Here is a 24,236-nt window from a genome sequence, read left to right on the forward strand (position 1 = left end):
AGTATTTAAGTCGATAAATGAGTGACTTAATAGTTAAAATGATGTAATATAGTGAAAATATGTAAAAAAAACTAGATAAAAAAAAAATCCTAATCAAACTATCTCATGCACTTTCTACTTCAGAATATAAATATATATATAACTAGTAATTTTGTATTTTATTTAAAAAGGTATTTTGAACTTTGTAATACAATGGCATCATATAATTTTTAGTTTATTATTTATGTATTTATGCTTAAAATGATCAAATTTAATAAAGAAATCATTAGTAATAAAAAAAAATTGCAAGTCAAAAGAGTACCTTTGATGTCTGCATTTTTTTTATCTGTACCACTTTGGTCTTCAATGTCTAATATTTGGATGGATACCTTATGAATATCAATCTAACAAAGGTCATAATACTAATTACTGATTCCAATAAGATAACCCTAGATTGCTTATTGGCTTAAACTATGCATTGCAACATGTTCATTAAAATATAACTGAATATAAATGTTACAATTCATCTACATATAATCGGTACCCGAAAGCCAACATTGCACCTATATTTGATCGGGTTGTTTGCATTTAAATACCACACTCAATATTAAATCTTTTCCATTTCCATTTCCAGTTCATGCAATTCTTACAGCTTTTCGGATAGGAGGCGTCTCACTTCATCAGCCAGCTCCATTACATGTTTGTCCTCACATCCTACAAGATGAACTTCATCAAATCAAAAAAACTTGCAGTGACTAATTCTGTTACTACTAAACAACAAAGAAATTTACAAAAATTAAACTTGCCATAGCTCTTCAGGGATTCTTCCAGGTGAAATAGGTAATCTTTGTTGGGACCCGATGGCCCTTCCGAGCTAGCAATTTGCCTACCCATTCAAGTAAAAACAACATTGATATACAATTTTGATCCTGTTTGGAAGCAACCAACTAAGACTAACTAGAAATCAAAAGGAAGGAAGAATATCGATTGAACAGTGTATGTTTATCACAATGACAAAGAAACTGTTTCAAGGAAATTTATAGACATTTTCTAATTCAAACCCGAACCCAACTCTAGAAAATGTTTCCAAATACACGTAACGTTAACTTGAGAGGAAGGGACAAAAGGCAATTACTTAAAAATCCTGGTTAAGTAATTGACCATTCTCAAGCAATGTCGGGTTGTGGTATGTCAATCCTAGGAAAAATGTTTTATTTTTTAATTTGGAAACAATAGACACTATGTAGTCTCTTCAAGTGACTTGGTTTAGTTATGAAATAGGTCAATTAAGATTGATTGCCAAATTCAATGTGTTATTAAGCTGGCTGAGATTTTTTTTTTCTTAAACCAATATATAGGCTTACTTACAATCAATTACACTGAAAAGTGAAGATGCATACATACTTGGCAATTTCTTCAACGGGTGCAGGGCCCAAGTAGTTCGGATTATGCTTCTTGTCTGGAGACGCTATAAATCTACAATTCAGGTGAAACATCACCTTGTTAAATTTTATAAAGAAAACCATGAGAATTGATTTCTGGGTTTTCATTAACTTACACCATGACATCAGATATAGCTGGTTTTGAATCATTATCGTCCTGCAACATAACCCAATGGTTTGTTTTCATGCTCACAAAGGCATATTTTCTTAGCCTTAAGCTAAAAATACCTATCCAGCAGCTTTAGAGATATGAAGAACAGAACTTACTAGGAAGAAATCAACGTAAGCCTTCTGGTCATATTGTTTCTCCCTTACTCCTAGGTACTGTAATACAACCAATAAAAATTTACCAGCCTTTCAAAAACACAATGTTCTCTCAGAGTTTGTTTTTGAAATTTCATAACATTAGATCATTTGGTCATATGTCCTTGTTCGAGCATTCACACAATTTTATCATTAAGAACCAATCTCAAATGTAGAATTATAAATGTAATGGATTCGCCAAAGTGATGATACCAGGAAATTTCAACTGGAGTATGTAATAATTTGTCAAAACCTTTGAAACGATAAAGAAATAAACTTACAGTTAGAGCAACTTCTTGATCTTCCTTCTTTAAGATCTTATAGGCAACACCCCACTACAATCTTGCATAAAATTGACAGATTAGTTTTACATTGTCCATAAGAACATCATCTGAAATGTGAAATCATCAGCCAGGTGGAAACTCTTATGTTACTCAATACAATCATACTTTGGTACATATTAGTGTTTAAATTTTGATCCTGTTCCTTAAACCCATCTTCACTGGATTAAAAAAAAGAATTCTTTTGAACTTACTCCTAAATGTCGCGTTAACAACATGAATAAGTAGAACCAATTACAACATATGCATCATTCATAATATGTGGGATCAAATTCTCATCTCCTTTTGAGGCAAACAAGTTCTCAGGTCAAGAATCAATAAGACATTCACTAATATCCAAATTGTGGTGGAGAAGAAGACATACGCAAACATCTCCATCTGCAGACTCTAAAGTAACTGTTCTTCCAGGGTATTCTGGAGTTCCTCTGTGATCAGTACTACCTTTCAATGAACGACAATAAGTATATAATGGGTAAATGATTATTGAAGAACTTGGTTAAGGAACTAAGGCGGCTACTTCAGATGATGAGAATGGAGAGAGAGAGACCTTGGTAGAAGACGCGTCGATAGGATTTGATGCAGCCAAAAACCCGATCATCGTAGTTGAAACCGGCCTTCCATATCAAAGACCCGTAACCGAACACCCACATGACCATGTTTCCTTTCTGTCGTCTCCTCCTCCTCCTCCTCCTCCCTTAACAAAGTGGAAACCTGGGAGAAAGAGAGACAGTGGGGAAAAGGAGAAGATTCCCCTGGTTCAGCCGCCGCCGCAGTGATCTGAGAAGAGACCTAATTGGTTGGTTGTACAAGAACGAAGAAACCAATGGGTCAATTTGTTCGAATCTCTATACTTGAATCTTCATTTTCTTTGGGTGGTCCGAACTCCCAACCTATCAAAACTAATCTATAATTCTAAATTTCTAACTAAAAATAAATCAAACCTCTTAATATAATTAAGTTTTTAAAATTTGTATAATTATATTATAATTAAGAATGGGAAATTTGACAAGATGACCCTAAAATAGCCTTAAATAAATGAATTTGGATATGTCTCTCAAGATATTGGCCCACTTTTGTTTTAGAGGAGAGAAAAAGAAAATTAAATATTAAAATAAAATGTTATTTATATAATTTTTTAAGATTTAGGATTTAAGATTTAGAGTTTAAAATTTAGGATTTAAGATTTAGGGTTTATGTCACATATATAATTTTGTATTTGTCTCATTTATCAAAACAACATCTAAGTCAGCAAATGGGACAGTCTCTTAGGATAGTAGATCCTCATTTTAAATAAATGACGCAAATGACCACTTCAAAATATTATGACGAATTTACCCCGTCTCACACAAAAGACAGGATCGTCATGCGAAGGGGTAGAATTGTCACATGAAGGGGCAGAATCGTCACGCAAAATGCAGGATTGTCACGCGAAGGACACGGTCTGGACTTTTCACCTGACTTCCCTTCGCGTGACGATCCGCTCCTTCGCATTACGCAAATGTGGTATTTTCCTAAAAAAAAATTTGGAGTGATCACCCGCGCAATTTAATTTATGTGACCATAACCTTTTTTTAGGTCATCTCCTCAAATTTCACTTAAGAATAGATATATAGAAAATTCTTAATTTTTTTATTTATTAAGAATACAAAATTTGTCTTAAAATTTTATAATTCAAACAGTTTTTATTATTATTTAACATTATATATAAATATATTATTTTTAATAAAGATCAAATAGTGATATTAAATCTCTTAAATTTGTTTTTCTGTCACTTATGTTACAATAGTGAGTTTTGCTATAAATAGGGTTAGTTATGTTTTTTTTTTTTTTTTTTTTGTGAGTTATTGTTTGTTTTCTAACTAACAACAAATTGAATGATATTGTCGAAAATAAAATTGTTTTATTTATTATTATTATAGTCATGTAGCTAGATTGATCTTTGATTTTTTTTATTTGTTTAATTTATACTATTTGTATTTAATTCTTTATTATTTTATTTTTTAGATATTATCTTGTATTATTTATAAATTAATTTTCTATATATACGACTCCTTATTAAAATTAATAATATTAATAAGAATTAACTTCTCATAACCAAATATATATATATATATATAATAATAATTATTTAAAATATATAAATAATAATTGCAGAGAGATAATCAATTGGTAGAGCTCAATTTATGTCTTGATAGTTATGAGTTATGGTTTTAGACATGTCGAGATTTTCTCAATCCAATTCGAGAATTGAATTGAACCGTTTATGTCTTGAATGGTAATCAAATTGCTCATCTCTTTTACTAGAGACATTTATATATATATATATATATATATATATATATATATATATATATATATATATATATATATATATATATATATATATATATATATATATATATATATATTTGAAATTTTTATTTTTATTTTTTTTGTTAAAAGGATCTATACAATCAAACCAATAAATGTGTAAATGTAAAAAACTCTGCAAGAACAATAAACAAAAAGACCAACACGGACACTCAAATGCTATGAAAGAGCAATAAAATCTTTCAACAAATCACTCTTTTAAAATGAAAGTATAATAGGCTGGCAATAATGAGATATAAACTCTAGTAGGGTTATCAACGGATTCATCAATTTCCACCCAAAGTTTTCACAAAATATTTATTTATAGATTACTAGAACATCGACAGACATGAGTTTAAATGCCTTAAGTTTGAATAAATATTTATAAGGAGTCACACTTACATATTAGTAAAATATCAAGACATGATATCTAGTCATGCCCACTCTTGGTAAGCCTAGTAAGCCTTTAAGATTGATGAATCCATGAATAGGTTCTTCTTCTAAGATGATCATTGCTTCATTTAGTTTTTTAGCTTTAAGATTAAGGTAATTTCTTGTTTTTGTTAGGAACGAGTGACAAAACATCATTTTTGTGTTTTTTTTTTTGCTTCCAAAACCAATGATTATGTTATGTTTGCTCTTTTCTATTTGGATCAAGATCCTATGTATGTATGAATGATGTTTGTTCTACTATAAGAAAATATCTATTTTTAATATGAAATTATTCTTATACATAAATTGGACCATTTTCTTTAGTACTAAAGAGAGAAAAAAAAAGTCAATCATTCTGATGACAATTTTAAAACCAGAAGGGTCTAAATTTGAATGGGGGTATTTTTTTTTCCAGTTTGAACACTATTTTATAAAATTCGAATTTAACTCACATTTAATATGTCACAACAAATTATATATTTCTTAAATTAAAATTAGGATAACTAAGGAGTAAGGATCACTATTTATAATATTTTAAAATTTAAATATTTTTATACATTTTATATTTTTTTTTAATGTTTAGGACTTTGAATAGACATGGTAAGAATGAAATCTCTAAAATAAAACGGGACAAAAATAGTTAGGTCAATTTTCAATCTTGGTCATGATTTGTGTTCGATATTGTCATCTATAATCTCTAAAATAAAACGGGACAAAAATAGTTAGGTCAATTTTCAGTCTTAGTCATGATTTGTGTTCGATATTGTCATCTATAATCAAAATCTCTACCCCTTTTCTCACTGTCTTTCCGCTGTTTCGATATAAAGTTCATTATATAAAACACAAGTTCTTATAGTAAGTAAAATATATAGGTAAGATTACAATGATATTTCAACATGTCAAGAACATATCACATGGTCATCCCTATATATATATATATAGAAATAACTTCTCTCATTTTCTAGAGAAAGAGAGATAGGCTCATGATATATGATCAAGTTTTGGTTACAGATATATTGATCGGAGTTGGATCCTTGTTAGGGTTGATCTCAACTTGTCCATGAAAGGTATAGCCATCACAAACACTAGATTTTTTCGACAAATTATTACTATCCATCGACATAACAATTGGCAATTCATTATCATTATTTGCTTTCCCTTTATCACCATCATGACCATGATTACTCGATTGAACCAAATTAGGCAAAGGGTCTTTACTTTTGCCCCAAACCACAGCATACAGCCCAAACACTATCACCATGGCTCCAATCAAGCTGGTATATAATTAATAATTAAGTTAGCATATACTTAATTAATTCTCAAGTGTAACAACATTAACAAATATATATATTACCTTCCTAGATGAACTTTTTCTCCCAAAACAAGGGCACCCAAAATCGCGGTGATGATCATTGCGAGAGGACTGAACGCTGTGATGAAAACTGGACCACGAGCCCGGTTCACTACGCCTTGCACATAGTAGGCAATTCCAGAGCAAACTACTCCCTGTTTAAGATTGAAAAAAAAATGTGACAATGAATACAAATTGTGTTATTGATAATATTTTATGTATTTTTTTTAAATATTACTTACAGAGTAAACTGCAGCGAGAAGCTTGGAATCAAAGCCGATGATCCAAGCACTCATGTCATGTTCGAAGGCTAGTGCAACCGCGGATCCTTGTAGCGTGCCCATCAAGCATATCAACGCGGTCAATGAAAGCTCAGCCGGATATTGCTTTAATGTGATAGACTGTCCCAATAATAATAATTATTGAGTGAAATTTAAATCATACAATAAATTAAGTTACATATATTTGTCTCAATATTCTATGTATTTTTACCTGTAGAATGAAAAAACTTGACCAACCGACTATGCAACAAAAGAGCATGATTGTGCCCATGACCCAATGATGATCGGCAGAGCCATTAGACGCATTGCTTGCGTCGTGGGCGCTTTGATGAGACAACCCTAAGATGTTCACAATCGGGCCTTTATATAGAGTCATTACCATCGCTCCCACAACCGTGATTGCGGTTCCTACCACTTTTGCGATGCTATGTAATTGCTTCAAGCCCACTCTTTCCAACCTATTTGAATCATTTGATTAGATTTGATATAAATAATTTATTTATTGAAGGGATACAAAATTATTTAGCTCTTTATAATATGATTATTCATGTAGTCATGTAAATGTTATATTTGATTTAACTTTAAATACCTGAAAATAACGGCCATTATGAAGGTAAGGGCAGGAAGGATATTCACCATTGCAGATGCAAATGTTGCTGACGTATACTTCATTCCCACGTAATATAAATTCTGATCGATAACTGGCCTGATATTTAAATATTTATATTATTATTTTCTAAAAAAATGGTAAAAATACTATTGTCTTAAAAGTTAATTGATATAATGCACCATAATTTTGGACCTGGCAATAAAACACGACCCGAATTTAACACGAAAAATTCATAAGTCAACCTTCTTAAACCGATTAATAAACAAGTTAAAATCAGATCGATCTGAAATAACCCAAATTAGAATTCTTACAAGTTTCTTTTTTAATTTAACTATTTTATTTTGTGTTATTGTCATTTTAATTTGAAATTGAGAGACGTGAATTAATTATATTTGGTTGATTTCAAGTTGAGTTAAGTGAACCGGGTCGGGTTCGGGTCAATCACAAATAAACATATCAGGTTCAGATTAAAATTTTTGATACGAATTATTAAATAGGTCAGGTTCAGTATCGTTCAACCCGTTAACCTACCGACCCGAACCCACAAACCTGAAACTCACTCCGATTACCACCACTAATTGATGTTGGAGAGTTTTTTTTTACCAATTTTTTAGTTAATCATTGAATGACTTATTCTATTTTAAATTTTCAAGTTGGTAGTCGGTTATAATTGATTTTAGTTTATAACCATTTTTGTAATATAACAAGTTAAAGGGATTATAAAATGAAAAATAAAAGTAAAAAGATTACTCTATCAATCCAAGGGCGGTAATCTTTAGGAAGATTGATACAGTCATCTTCGGCCTTGTTTTCCTGAACAAAAACAAAGAAGAAAATTAATTACAAATATAGATTTTTTACTCTTACTATAATTAAATTTAAATAATTATTTCTCAAAGTACTTTCATACATCAATAACAATCATGTTGCTATTGTTAAAATTTATTATATAAGATAATTTACTACGTGTAATATAATAATATTTGTATTATTGATTTTCAGTTTAATATAATTACTATATATATATATATATACATATTAAAGTAACACAAGTTATATAGTACTAGAATTAAATAATCTGATTCACCCTTAAAAATTATTTAATTTCTTTTAGCTGATTAAAAAATATGATTCTAATTATAACTAAAAATCAATTACTTTTAAGACATACATGACTATATATATGTGTAGTGCACATGTGACAATGACAAGTTAAATAATAAATCGAATATGTTTTTAGAAAATTATTCACTTTTTGATATGTCCAATCAAAGTATAGACCTAAACACTATTGTTATCAAATGAGAAGCTTGAAAAGAAGACGACAAGTACTGTTCATCGAGCCACTCGTCGATCTTAAACCACAATCCAAACCCAAATAAGAACAAAAACGGAATCAAATAAGAGCCAACGATGTTTTAGTCGGAACAAAACACTATCAAAAATGTACGAGTCGAGCTTTTACCTTTCAATAAAAAGAGCAAACGGGGAGATTGCAAGGGTTGCAACCAAGTGACGATAAACAACTAATACATAATGGCTCATGCCTTGTTTCAACGAGACCATTGTTATAACAAACATTCCTGCATACCCAAATTGCAGCAATATTATTGCAATATATGGCTTAGCCTTCTCAAACATTTGTTTCACCATCTTTGATATGATCTCTCTTTGTTATAATTATGCACTATATCACCACAATGTAACTATAGCCTTTATATAACCAAGAAAAGCAAAAAAACAAAAAGGGACATCAAAAAGAAGAACATATAATAAGCATCAACTTTATTTTTTTAACATAGATAAATTATGATAATATTAATCCTATATTATTATATTAATTTGTATTGATCTTATAAGGAAACTAATATAGTGATATAATATAATATTGATATTATCTAAATTGTGATAATATCTTAGGTTAGTGTTTGTCATGTGATACTAGTTATGCATGTATAAGTTGTAAGGGTATAAATGGTAAAGATGCATTAGAATATACATGATATAAATTTTATTATTTTGTGTTTGGTTAGTGTTATAAAAATGTAATAAAAAATGTAAAAGACTATTTTACACTTATATTTATATAAATTATTTTTAATTATTATTTATAATATAGGTAGTTTGTATTATTAATCATATTAATATTAATATATTTATTTTATAGGTAGTTTGTATTATTAATTATATTGAAATTAATAATAAAAAATAATATATATTATTATATAAATATATTTTTTAAATAAATAATATTATTATATTATTTTATATATAATTCATTGTAATTTAAGCTTTATAATTATATAAATAAATAATACTATTGACAATATATAATACAATCACAATCAAAATAATAAAATTGCACAATATATCATTTATTTGTTGTTGAGAAAAGGTGGAAGATGAAGCAATGAAGATAAGAGATATGAAGAGAAAGAATAAAGAAGAAATGAGTTTTATAAAAACATAAATATAATAAAAAAAATATAGGAAGATAATAATGGAATACCATTTTAATTAAGGTTTGTAATTGGTTAGAACTTTCCACCAGTTACAATTTAATACCTTATTTAAGGTATAAATTATACTTCATAAGTTAATATAGTTATGAAATTGTCCATCCAAACAATTAATAAATTTTACTGTATAGTATAGTTATATTATACTTACAGTGTTATACTCTTTATCAAACGGAAATTATAAATATATTATTTTATATTTTAACAGTTTTAAATATCCAATTTTATTTTCATTTCTATGACGATTCTATTTATTTATAAATTTTATTTCTTTCATCCAAATAAAAGCGAAACTAATAACAAACTAGTTATATATATATAGTTGCGATGTAAGGATATATTTTTGTGTTCATGGAGTTCCAATTTTAAAATATTATAAATTATTAATTAGTTTAGTAAATAGATAATTATATTTGTTAGAAATATTATTTTATATTTGAACATTCCCTCTCATTTATGGATTGTCTTTGTTCAGCCTAAAACTTTCAATCTACATTTATTTAATTCACAATTTATTCCTATAATTCTGAAAATAATAAGTAAAACTCATATTCATTCATATGTTACGTCCACAATTTTCTTTGAGTTCACTAAAAGAAATTAAACTCGCCCCAATTATAATTCACAAATTCGTTTCATAACCGGTCATAAAAGTATTTAATACACACCGGTTGTAGGATATTTAATATATAGACCGAGATTATTTGAAATCATTTCTCACTAATTTGTTACCTGTTTTTGAGATAATGGATGACTTAGCAACTTCACTCAATTTGCTATCGTAGTACATGTTACCTTATCAATATGTTAGATCCATATTTTGTCCATTATAGTGGATTTTCAAATAAATCTCTAATAATATTGTAATAAAGATTGAAAATTACCCAGCACACAATAGGACTTTCCAAAATAACTTATTTTTAAAATGAACTATTCAAAGTAACTTATTTTATTCATTCTTTCTAAACTAAACAAGTTACTATTTAAACTTATTTTTTAAACATTTTTAATAATTTTATTATTATTATTAAATATATTTTAAATCTAATTAATTTTATTTTTATTTGTATATTTTAAATTTAAATTAACATTTTTATATAATATAATTATTATCGTAACTTTAATTATATTTAATTTCTCAACTATTATATTTATTTTTTTAATATTTATAAAATTTAAAATATTATATTAAGTTATATTCATATTATAAAATTAATAAATAAAAAATTTGCATGGTCAAATTTACGGTAAAACCATGAAAAAATATTTAAAAAAAATAAATATGGTTAAAATTAACATGTATTTGAAAAAGAATAATAAATAACTAAAGTCAGAAATTGTGGAGGTACATTGGGGGATAGGTTTGGTTTTCGTTCAGGAGAGACAATTCTGTACAATCTAAAGAGCACTCTATTAACGCAATGCAGCTGATTAGGGTGAGAAAGAAAAATACTCATATCGGTAAGTAATCGACGTAACAAAACAATTTAAGTGCGGACAGTCGTCATTATCACAACAGGAGTTTCCTCATAATTCCTGCCATGATTTTGAGAATAGCCTTTAACAACAAGTCGAGCCTTATATCGCTCAATAGAACCATCCGATTTTGTTTTAATCTTGTAGACCCAATGAGAGTCAATGACATGTTTTCTAAATGGTAGTGAAACCAAATCTCATGTGTGAGTCTAATATAATATAGTAAGTTCCTCAACCATAACAGTCTGTCAAAGGGGATCACAAACTGGCTCTTTATAGGATGAAGGTTTAGAAAAATGATGAACATAAGTGACAAATGAAGCAAATAAAGTAGAATAAGAGGAGTACTTAAAATCGAAAAGTTTAGTAGACTTACGAATGCGAGTGAAGTGACGAGGAAGAGGATCCGCAATCTTATACGACAATTGAGTGGTCGTAGAAGTAGGGACATGGGAGGTGGATGTATCGTGAACCAAAGTATCAAATAGATCTTCATCGGGCTCAATGTCAAATGGATCAATACAAATTAGATATGTTATATGATATGAATTAGCAGGAACATAGAAGAATGAAATGTGCTCTAAAAACACAAATGACACGAGAAATACAATTTTTGACTAACTAGATCAAAACAACGATATCCCTTTTGATCAAGACCATAACCCAGAAAGACACATAAGACAGACCGGGGAGACACTTATTACGCTCAACATGTTGTCGAAGGACAAAACAAATACAACTGAATATACACAACGAGGAATAATCAGGTGAATGACCATATAATTTTTCAAAATGGGACAAACCTAAATGATGATATATTGAGATTCTATTGATCACATAAACAACGATAATAACTGCTTCCTCCCAAAACACACCAGGAACCTCGGTTGATAGCATGAAAAGAACGAGCTTTTTCAAAAAGATGACAAAATTTTCTTTCAGCCACACCATTTTGTTAAAGAGTGTCGGTACATTAGGTTTGGTGAATGTTACCATTAGAGGAAACTAACTGAGAGAAATCATTAAAAGTGTATTCACCTCCCAAATCACACCTAAAACATTTAATGACTAAAGAATGTTGGGTTCTCACAAGAGCTCAAAAATTGGTGACTATAATAAGAAATGCATACACGTGTTTCATAAGATAAACCCAAGTATAACGAGTGAAATCATCAACAAACAAAACATAATATCGAGAATCTCCTTTAGAAGAAACAAAAGAAGGTCCCCAGACATCAAAATACACGAGATCAAATAGAGTAGTGGAAAAAGAAACACTTTTATAAAAAGGCAAATGCTAAAAATTTAGCCAATTTACAATCAATACAATTAAAAATATCATGACTTTCTAAACAACCAAAACTCGAGTAGACACTAAAAACTTTAAACAAGATCCAGAAACATGACCCAAACGAGAATGCCAACGGTAAAATTCTGAAGATGAACTATTCAAACGGAATTATGACAAGTCAATGCTGAAGGCAACAACGTCAGATATTTTGAGTTCATCCAAAACATAAAGTCCTCATTTTCTACGGCTTGTTCCAATCACCTTCTACGACCGTGGGTCCTTAACACAACAATTGGAAAAAGTAAACAAAATTGTGAGGCCAGAATCACACAATCGACTAACAAATACAAAATTTAATGAAAGACGGAGAATATGGTAAACACGTGAGAGAGAAAAACAAGATGTATGTACATAACCAATTTTTTTCAATGGCATTGGAGTACCATCGACAGTCATGACGGAAGATGGTGAACAAAATTGACTGACACAAATGATTTAATATTATGAAACATATGATGAGATGCGTTTAAATCTAATATCCATAAGGGAGACGATGTACCTGAATTATCGATGACAAACTTTGATGGAAGGAGTCAAACATTGCATGAGACTGTGAGGCGATGAACTACTTATAAAACTGCTCAAATATATATGGATCCAAAGTTGGAGCAACAATTGTATTACTAATATACGGTGGAGGATAAGTCCATTGTGCATTCGGTGCCGAATCATCTTTACGATCAGACATGGTGAAAACAACAACAACAAATATGGCACGATGCGAGCGACACAATGTGGCACAAATACAAATCTCTAACGGCAACACAAAAACAACAACACGAAAATGGCACGACGCAATACAAATACAAATCTTTAACGACAACACAAATACAACAGCACAAATATGATACGACACGGCACGATTCAACACGACATGACTCAGCACAACACGACACGACATGAATAAAAATATCAACAACGACAACACAAACACAACAACATGAATACGACACAACGCGACACGATGCAGCGCATATACAAATTTCCAAACAAAATCAACTAGAGAAAAAAGGAAGCGATAACGAAAAATACCTTTGACGATTGTAGACTCAAACACCAAATCCAAATCGAAAAGTGAAAAAAAAGTTAGAAAATTAGAAATTATGTAACCTTCTTACTGTAAAAAACAATTTAGAAAGGGTTTACTTTTGTGATCTTCACTAGGATATGAATTAACAAAAATATTTTCTGTTAAAAAAACTATACATGTTTTGAAAAAATATGAGAAATGAAAGGAATTGGAATCAGAAAGTTGAGTGGTGAGGTGAATTATGCATTTGCTTTTGGGTGTAGAAATTTGCTTTATAAGATTCCTTTATAAAGAATGGGCCCATGTTAATGTTATTGGAAAAAACCTGTATAAAAGCTTTAATAGGCTGATAATTCTACATGATTTAACCCAATTAAAAATTAATATTGAAGTCCACGTATTTTCTGCACTAAACTATACAATGGATGTTTACTAGACTTTTCAGTCTTTCTAAATTATGCAAGAGGAGAGTGTTTGGACTAGAGTTGGGCATCGTACATAAACGTTCGTATTCGACTCGGGGAAATCGTGTTAGACTCTCAATCGTGTCATGTTGTGTCGTGTCTAAATCTTATGTGTGTCGTATCGTGTCTTGACCCACTCAAAATATTATGATTCACGGATTCTTTTGTGTCGTGTTATTCGTGTCCACGAGTTTATTCGTGCCGTACTAACTCGTGTTTAAATTCGTGTTTCGTGTTATTCCGACTATATTTTGTTACCGTGTCAACACAATCGAGTCTTGACACTCAGGTTAATTATTTATTTATTTATTTATATATATTAAATTATATTATTAGTAAAACTTATAAAATATTATTATATTATTAAAGTTAAATTATTATTATATATTTTATTTGAATGTTTTAATAATAATTAAAATTTTAAAATAATTTTAAATTTTAAAAATAATATGTAAACTAATAAAAGTAATATATGAGATAATTTTTATGAGACTCAAATTTTTATTCATATAATTTATTTAATATTATAATTTTATTTTAATATTTTAGTATATTTAATTTTAATTATATATATTACATTTATAAAATTAAATAATTTATAAATTTAATGAAAATGTAAATATATTTAGAGAGACGTGGCCATTTGATAATGTTAATGTAAAAGTGAGTAGTTTGAGAAAGAAAATGGAGAGAAAGTGGGAAAGGTGGGTAAAGTTTATATTTATATATTATTATATTATTATATTATTAAAATTAAAATTAAAATTATTATCATATATTTATTATTTAATGTATTAATAATAATTTAAATTATAAATAATAAAAAAATTAATAAGTAATTAATAAAATAATATCGAAGATAATTATTAATAGACTCACATTTTTATTTATATAATTTATTTTTTATTTATATTTTATTTTAATTTATATTATTTAAGTTAATATTTTATTTTAATATTATATTTTAGTGTGTTTACTTTTTATTATAAATATTACATTTATGAAATTAAATAATTTATTAATTGAATAAAAATGTAATAGGTTTAGAGAATGTTAATGTGGGTAGCTTAGGTCATTTGACTAATTATGTTTATGTCGTTTCGTGTGTATACTCGTGCTCGTGTCGTATCTATACTTGTGTCGTGTCTATACTCGTGTCGTGTTCGTGTCGACTCGTAACCGTGTTTCGATCGTATAAACTCATAATCGTGTCGTGACCGTGTCGTCTCGTGCTTGTATCGTGTCAACCCAAGACCCGAGTGAGATAATCTCGTATCGTGTCGTTCTATACAAATATCGTGTTGGATCGTGTCGGTTCGTGTTTAGCTAACCCATTGTCCAGCTCTAGTTCGGACGGACACAATAATAACTAGTAACAACAAAATATCACTTTCAAAATTTTGAAACTTGATCAAAGTTATTAATGAGTTTTATAATTATCTTGATTCGTGACAATTTTTATTCGATTTGACCGATAATTTACTAGGACCGGTGAAGTTGCTATTTGTGTTCAGACCAAGATATTTGGGGAGATATAACTTTAGATGGAAATGTATTCATTCAATTATGAAAAAAAATCGAAAAAAATGAAGAGAATAGAAAGTTCGGTCAAAGATGTGATATTTCGTTTAAGAAAGTCATAAGTAAAATCAAAGTAAAAGCGCTATAGCACTAATTGATTGTTGTTGATGTATGTAATTCAGTTCTTGTTCACTGTTAAATCTAGAAATTGTTTAAATCTGATTTTAATTTTTTATACTTTTTTTACTCTTTTGAATTTTTTTTAATGAAATGACACTAAATTGTTTTTATTAAAAAAAAAAAAAAAAGTACTTTCAAAATTTTGAAACAATGACCAAAATTATGAATGGCGTGACCGTTTTATTCAATTTGTAATAGGATGAGTGAAGTTATTATTTATGTCCCGATTGGAATATCACTTTCAAAATTTTTGAAACGCTGATCAAAATTATCAATGAGTTTTTTCATTTATCTCGGATAGTTTACTGAAGTGTCCCGTCCGGAAAATTACTTTCAAAATTTTGAAACAATTACCAAAATTATTAATGAACTTTTACGATTATCTCGCTCTTGACAGTTTTTATCGGGTTTACTGGAATGGATGAAACTGTTATTTGTGTCTCTGCTCAAAATATATTTTCAAAATTTTGAAACAAGGACTAAAATTATAAATGCATTTTGACAATTTTATCCAGTTTGACCGATAGTATTCCCATCCTAAAAATAATCAACATAATTAAATATATAACATCAAAATTATTATTTATTTTTTATATTTTATAAGAGTTTTAAATTGATTATATAAAAATATAATTTTATCATAATATTTTTTTATTTGTAAGAAAGTATGATATAAATTGTGTCACAGAGTGATTTTCTTTAAACAAATAAGACATATAAATAGTAAAATACATCTCTTAAATAAAACAAGACTGAAATGATAAGTCCACTTCCAACCTGATTTGCCCCGAATTGTTAATTTTTAAGTTTAAATATTTATAAGAGATAACTAACTTATTCTAGAATAGAATAAACTAGCATAAATCCTCCCAGTATTCCCTAACCTCAATTCATCACATGTTGTGTTTATAAGGAAAAACAACAACTAATTGCAATAAAAAAAATTAAAAGATAAGCTTTTAGTAAAAGTGAAATAGAAGATCATAGATTACCATTAGCCAAAACTATGAAAACTAGCTAACAACCTTAAAGAAATAACATCAAGCTAATGAAAAAACAATTTATTTAATTAATGAAAATAATTAATTAGATTTTAATTAATTGAAATACTATAGTTTCTTTTATATTGAAAATATATATTTTATAAAAATAAAGTACACAGAATTTGATATAGCTTATTTATAAATTTGATATCTAAATTTTAAATATAATTAAAACTTAATAATTCATGCTACAAAACTTTCAAATAGCTAGCTTACATTTCTTTTTATCAAACAAGATTAAAAAAAAAAACATAGATCAAACGAGCTTCAATTGAAATGTTTTGCATTTTTCTTTCTTTTCTTTTTAAAGGCCAAATTAAAGGGGTATATCATATTCTAATATTGAAACTTTGTATCATTAATTGTCATATCAAGAATAGAATGGAACTCTGTTGCATTATGAATATAAATGGAGACAGCTGAGACAAGACTAGGCCTTGTTTGATTCTAAAAGAAGAAAAAAACTTATTGAAGAAGCAAACAAAACCTATAACTCATAAAAACTAATGAGGAATCAAACATGCCTAACTTGCTAGGCTGTTAGAATATATCTTACAGCCCAAAAATATGTCAACTGGAGAATCAACTTAATTAATATATTATATATAGTGCTCATGTTCTTCACATTTACAATCATTTTTTTTCATTTTTTTTAAAGAAATTGTCATATACAATTTTCCTTTTAATCTTTAATAACACTCTTAATAAAGTTGGGGTAATAGAGTTTGGAGGGTTGAAAAAAAAGATATTTTAATTTAAGAAAATTAATATTAATAATTAATTATTGATTCATAATTTAAGAAATATAAATATTTCGGACTAGTTGGATTTGATAAGAGATTCATGTGTTAATTTAGATGAAATAATGTTTTGAAATATTTTTTAATTATGTATATATTAACAAATTTAATAACATTTGTTCGTTTAACTCCAACTCTAGACGTTTTCAAACAGAATATTACGTATAAATAAAATAGTAACCAACACTTTTAAATAATGCTAAGATTGTCAATGGGATCACTTGTCACTGAGTTTGATCATAGTATAATGGAAATATGACTTAAAGATCATGACAATAGTCACTGAAATTGTCTTAAGAAAAGTTTTAGAATAATTAAAAATTAAACATGACTAATAAGATATTGAGAATAAAATAGTAACAAACTGTTTAATTATGAGAATAAAATAGTAAAAAGTTTAAAATTTGAGTGAAGGACATTCAAATTCGTGTGAATCTAGATTATTTTTTGGAAATATCATCTTATTCATTCTTGAATAGCACCTTATTTGTTTATTTTTTTACCTGTCAGCAGTGTTCTTTCAGAATTATTTGAGATAATTATTTTTCAAAAAATCATCTTTAATATTTTAGCTATAGTACATGGAATAAACCATAATACAACATTAAAAACAAAAACAAATAGCAACAAAACAAAATCACCAATCCGCGATAAACAAATTTTGAGCCGAAATTAGGTAATTCACGTTTCTTTAAAAGAGCTCTAACGTCTCCCATTAAAATAGAAATTTGAACAAGAATAAACATTTAAAGAAATGAAGAATTGTTGTTTTCTTTTAAAGCTGTAGAATAAATCATATGAATTGAAATTCTTTAATGCAATTTAATTGTGTTTTAATTTCAGTCATTAACATTGTACCTACAATTTATTTGCATTTAATAGAATCAATTTTATTTTATTTTAATTTTGACTATTTAAATTTATTCTTATATTCTAATTTTTATTGATAATAGAAGTCATTTTCATCCTATAAATTCCAACATAAACTATAATTAAAACTTCTCATTAGTACCAAGTACCAATAGACTGTAGATAAATGGGGTTAAATTACTCATATTAAAAGAAAAAAGTAATAAATAAATAAAAATGTCGGCCATTAATGAGTAATTTTAATATATTTATTGCCTTTTCAAAGGTATTTGTTTTTAAATTGTCTTTAACTATAAGCCCTTTAATCCAATTTTAAATGATTTTTTTATTTAAAAATATAAGAAATTATTTTCTTTTTTATCGCTTATTTCATATACGTAGATGATCAATTATAATTTGACAAAATCTTTTTCGACGTTGCTTAGTAACCCTCTACTAATAATAATTTCAAATGCTGCTCAAAATATTTGATGGAGATTATTCCAATACAATTTCATTTGTTCAATCGGCTTGATCTACTTTAACCCTCGTCGTTTAGGAACTCAAATTAGTTTGTTCTTGAAGTAACTCTCAACAAATTGTATGATTGTTGGATCTTGTCTATTATAAATTTTAATTTTGTAAATTGTTATTACGTACAATTTAATTTCTATATCATCAACTCTTTCTATTGATTTTGTTAAGTTTCATTTTTTTTATTATTTACTAATTAATTTTGTTCCTATAACTCCTACTTAATTTAATGAGAACTAATTTTAATAAAAATAAATAAATAAATAAACACTTATAGTTCAGTCATTAATTCCAAGAAAAATGAAAAACCAAACTTTTCCAAAACAATCATACCAATAATTAAAGCTTTCTTTAGTGATTTATAGTGTATATTTTATGATTGCTTTGTAGTAGTCTTTTTGCCAAATCATTAATAAATGATGTAGTTTATAATCTATTTGCTAGTACAATACATGTTGATGAATCATGATTTAAATATTTCATTAAGGAATCAATATCATACATACACCTCACTGAATTTGTATGAAAAGTAAATATTCCAATAAACTTTTGATCAAGTCAAATAATTCATTGAACATGTCTAAAAGCTTAAATAATCTCATCACATAAATAATTGTAACACCCTTTAGGGTTCCTTCATTATTAAGAGGGGTTTGCAGTTTGAAATAGGGGGGAAATATCACAAGTTATTAATTTAGATGAACTTTTGACAATTTAATAGTATTTGAAAAAATAATGTAACATACACACATAGAACTATCGCAAAATGCAACTTGGACAAGACCATGCCGAATACTAATTACATGATAATATGTGCAAATAGCTATTTATAAGGATTTTTCAAACATTACGACAACTATATAGGAAGGGAAGATCCAATGAGTTAATTAGGCTTCTTATGGTTGTTCTTGTTGGTATGAGATGAATTCAGGTCAAGTTGGAGCATTTGGATGGAACATAACCGGTGCATCTTTATTGAGGGGTCAACATATACTCTTTCTATATGGTAGAAGACAGATTATTGATGAATCAAGAGAGACAACATTTGTATTCAACCTAATGGGATGTCTTGTTGTTTTGTCGATTTCCCTCTTATTTGATACTACTCTTTTCATGATAGAATTTTTGTTTATAGGCTTGTAACGGCTTTCTTGATTTTTTTATTCAAGGTGAATGGTTTCTACATTCAACGTGAATGATTAGTAAAAAATCATTCATATTTTTGTAAGGATTGTCGGAAATAATATACATATTGTGTGAACTTCGATAAAGTTAAGTCTCCGGGACAACACAACGCAAAGCAACACTAGAAAAAAAAAGACGCACCAAAAACACAAAATTCAAATCAAACAAAGATAAATCAAAAGAGAAAAACGGACCTAATTTGAATGGACAAAACTATCGAGTCTAAGCTCCTCAAACAAATCCATGAAATCCACAAATTATCATTGGGGAAATGAACATATTAATTTCCTAGACACTTTTTCAGTGAAAGTTCTTAAAAAAAATGTTATTTGATTATGTTAAATTTTGGGTATGTTTGGACTTTGGAGGATTAAAATTGGAATTAGATTTGATGTTCAAATTCTAATTTTAATTCTAAAAAATATAGAAAAAATAAATATTAGAATTACAATTCTAAAATAAAAATAGTAGAATTTAAAATTATAAAATTACATTGATTTGATTTTCATTAAAATTCTAATTTCAATTCATAATCTTAAAAATTGAAATTAGACCTCCTAATTCCAATTTTAATTTCATAGTTATTAAATACACCCTAAGAAAAATCAATGATTATATATCTATCTAAATTAGTTTTTATTTTTTATGTTTTTGACATTCAAGCTTATAACATCTCCTATTAAGTCTTGGAGTAGAGATTGTTTGAATTACATCTAATAAGACAATATTTTTTTTAAATATCATGAATTCATTTAAGATAATAACCTTAAGTTTCTAGGCGATAATTTAAATTTTGTCAATTGCTCTTATCTTACATATTGAAAGTTTAGTAGAATAATTTCCTTCTAAAAACTAGAGTTTACATTTTGAAAAACAAAATAGTACTATCCATAATTATTACTTTATATTTTCATATCAGACTTTCTTATTGAAATAAATCCTAATTTTTTAACATCTTAGAAAAAATTCCTTTTATTTTAACTAACTAAGCAAATATAGCATAACAAAACTCTAAAGTGAAAAAGATTTTTATATGATTCAAATTCTTGAAAAGCTTACCATATTTTACTTTTCTGAAATAGGATGTATATCGAAAGAAAAGGCATTTGTTAAGCACACGACCACAGAAAATAAGAATACTTGCATTGAAAATTCAAAAACAAAAACAAAATAAAATACATAAAATAAATTCTATATTCTAGGCTAGAGCACAACTTAACTAACGTTAAAATGATAATGTTGTGAAGAAAACAGGTAGGGCGGTTGAAATTGTTAAAACTCTCCCGATTACTCTTTAACCAGATAATTCACAAGATTTATAGTCTCTGGTATTACATATTGAATTCCAATGATGTTCAAAAGGAAATTTCAAACTTAGTAACCTCCTTATAGTGTAGAATAAGATGGTGAACAGCCTGGAGCTGTTCGGGAGCTGCTGTATTGTTTCGGAGCTTTGGGACAGATTCTATAAAATTCTGGAGCTGATCAGTTTCCCGAGCGAATGGAATTAAATCAAAGAAGCAGCACTACTCAAAGCCAAGTGAAATAGATTTGCAACAAGCGTGTTCAAGTGCGGCTTTGGAGCAGTGGTGTATAACATTTGGCAAGAATGGAATGTAAGGGTATATGACAGAACCCGCAGGAGCATTGACGAGTTATGGAAAGATATTGTATCGGATTGAAGCACCCTCGCGGGAACGTGGAGAAGAATTCCAAGCACGGAGCATAACTGGAATATCTGCAGGAACTGGAATTTACCGTTTTTTAAACTCACTAGAATTGAAAGCATTATAAATAGATAATTAATTTACGTTTTTAGCTTTTTAGCTTTTATTCAGAATGTTACGACTTGTCCTTGCACATATACTATAACTGTTTATTCTTGTATTGTGTGATGTCTTATCTCGAAAAATTACAGTAAATATGAATTTCTTATAAAAATGAAGTTAATAAACTTTAGATACTTTTATGGGTACTTTTAAACTTGGATTGTGGTGGCCTAATGGTTTGTTCAGAGATATTTATAGTTTATTTTCTCAGGCCACCCAGTGGTAGTAACAAAGTGTCACGGGGAGTACATCTTGAATCCCGCGGGAACAAAGTGTCACGTGCGTGTTCTAATCGGGGGAGTCTGAGACTACAAATAGGAGAGTGACGAGGACGCCGCGTGACTAAATTGAGAAGATTGCGATGTTTTACATCAAGAAATCACAGTAAATATGAACTCCTAATAAAAGTGAAAATAATTGACTATAAATATTTTCATGGGTACCTTTTAAACTTTGACTTGTAAAGATATTTATAGTCCATTTTTTTCACTGATTTGGGGCTTTACATATAGTATATCTCATATTGTAATAATAATTTTTTTTTTTAAAAAGCACAAGTCTATGTCTCAAACACTTTGAATATATAATGGCTAGCTAGCAATATAAATTAATACTTCTTTATGCCTGAGTAAGAGAGCACTACAATAGAAGATAGTATTGAACAAGTGGGACTGAATCATTTTAAGATAGCAATTGGTCTCTTACCAACTCAACTAATTTCATGTCCATGCAGTCAAGCAAAGGAAAAAGGTGACACAATTCCCTTGTTTGCTTGCCAGATCAACATATAATGGAATTTTGATGAGAGTTTTATAAACAAAAAAGGTCCCTTTCTTGAAAATAACATTTATGGGTGGAACCAAACAAAAGACCAGTCTAAAGACTAGTTACTTCTTTTGCATATCATCAAGAAGGATTTCAAGGGTGCAAGGCAAATTAAGCTAATTCAAATTATTCTTCTTTAGCTTTTCTTTATATTAAATATTTTGTTTATTATTATAACAATAATAAAGTGTCAACCACTAAATCAAATATTATTGGGGTTTTGTAGGTAAAGTATATATAATTTACCCTTTTGAAAGTGCCTAAATATGTGTTTTTTTCACATTCATATATATATATTTCTCAATATTTTGTGAGACAAAGATTGTTTGTTATGAACAAATCGTGGTTCCTCAAGATCGAGACCGAGTTGGATCCATTGAAATGCAAATTTCTCATTAGAAGAGATAGGACTAGCTTGTTCTCATCGTGAATTCATGGACCTCTGATAGAAGCTTAAACAATAATTGTTCGCGTTCCACCTTTGGTGGGCTATGTGTTTTGGCTTGTCTAGAGTTTTTTATTCTATCGTTTTATAGTTGGTTTATTGATTATTTTTTCCCCATTTCTTTTAACACATACGTGCTAAATAAATATAATAACGTCTTTCTTATGTAAAGTCTATCATTATTGCTAAGAACCTTTTAGATTACAATAAAAGTAAAGTTATTTGATACATATATATTTAACTTACTTAAAAATATTTTTTTGAAAACTAAATCCAAAACTTTTAAACAAATTTATGAAAAATCGAACTATTTTCATTTATAATATTAATTTTTTTTTATCATTGTTATATATGAGCATTTAAATTTCCGAATCGTGATCCTTTATATATATCGATTTTTGTTAATCGAAAACATCCAATTAATCAGATATAATATTGATATGATAAAAAATAATTTTATTATGGTCAAATAAAATTTATCCAAATAATTAAATCAATTAGAAGTTTATTCAACATTAACATATTTATGTGAATGAACAAAGAAATTATATATATATATATATATATAAATTAAATGAAAATATAAAATATTGTAAATTTTGTTTGTAGTTAACTTTCATCATATTTAATTTATTAAAAATTAACTTATTATAATTTATTTATTTTAAATATTAGAATATATATATATATATATATATATATATATATATATATGTGAATAAAAATTAAGTTCTTTATTGTTAGTTGTTAATTAGGTCTCTACCAGTTTGATAAAAAAAAATATATCAAATCAAAAAAATTTCATTGTTTTATTTTTAAAATGGTTCATTTATATTAAAAATGATAAAAAAATTATTTAGTACAACAACAAAAACATGGCATAAAAATAAAAGTTATTCAATAGGTTATCGAGCTCGTAGATCTTCGAGAAAAACGATTAACTCGTCCGATTCTAGCAGTTTTTTAGAACGGATCTTAGAAAGCGTCGTAATAATAAAATTATAAATGATACTGATTGGAAGTCTACGATCATTGATAATTCGACGATTTCTCTTCAACCAGATAGTCTACCAATAAATAATTTAGATAATAACTCA

General features: G+C 27.9%; 2 protein-coding genes across 3 annotated transcripts; both read right to left on the reverse strand.

The window, feature by feature from the left end:
* Positions 1-416: 416 nt before the first annotated feature.
* Positions 417-2,938, reverse strand: LOC124926643 (gamma-glutamylcyclotransferase 2-3). Of its 2 annotated transcripts, XM_047466910.1 has the most exons (8): positions 2,613-2,932; positions 2,430-2,506; positions 2,006-2,059; positions 1,689-1,745; positions 1,538-1,578; positions 1,384-1,455; positions 786-865; positions 417-693 (listed from the first exon to the last, which is right to left on the reverse strand). In XM_047466910.1, the coding sequence occupies exons 1-8, from the start codon at positions 2,719-2,721 to the stop codon at positions 626-628; spliced, it is 558 nt and encodes a 185-aa protein (XP_047322866.1). In that variant the 5' UTR covers positions 2,722-2,932; the 3' UTR covers positions 417-625. The 2 variants fall into 2 exon arrangements, with proteins under 2 accessions (XP_047322866.1, XP_047322867.1); XM_047466911.1 differs by lacking the exon at positions 2,006-2,059 and having other exon boundaries at positions 2,613-2,938.
* Positions 2,939-5,658: 2,720 nt separating this feature from the next.
* LOC124926482 (WAT1-related protein At4g08300-like) lies at positions 5,659-8,764 on the reverse strand. The gene is made up of 7 exons (XM_047466713.1): positions 8,554-8,764; positions 7,839-7,901; positions 7,068-7,184; positions 6,690-6,936; positions 6,440-6,598; positions 6,201-6,352; positions 5,659-6,120 (listed from the first exon to the last, which is right to left on the reverse strand). The coding sequence occupies exons 1-7, from the start codon at positions 8,739-8,741 to the stop codon at positions 5,841-5,843; spliced, it is 1,206 nt and encodes a 401-aa protein (XP_047322669.1). The 5' UTR covers positions 8,742-8,764; the 3' UTR covers positions 5,659-5,840.
* Positions 8,765-24,236: the final 15,472 nt, after the last annotated feature.

Source organism: Impatiens glandulifera, chromosome 2, assembly GCF_907164915.1.
Source record: "Impatiens glandulifera chromosome 2, dImpGla2.1, whole genome shotgun sequence".
Taxonomy (NCBI): domain Eukaryota; kingdom Viridiplantae; phylum Streptophyta; class Magnoliopsida; order Ericales; family Balsaminaceae; genus Impatiens; species Impatiens glandulifera.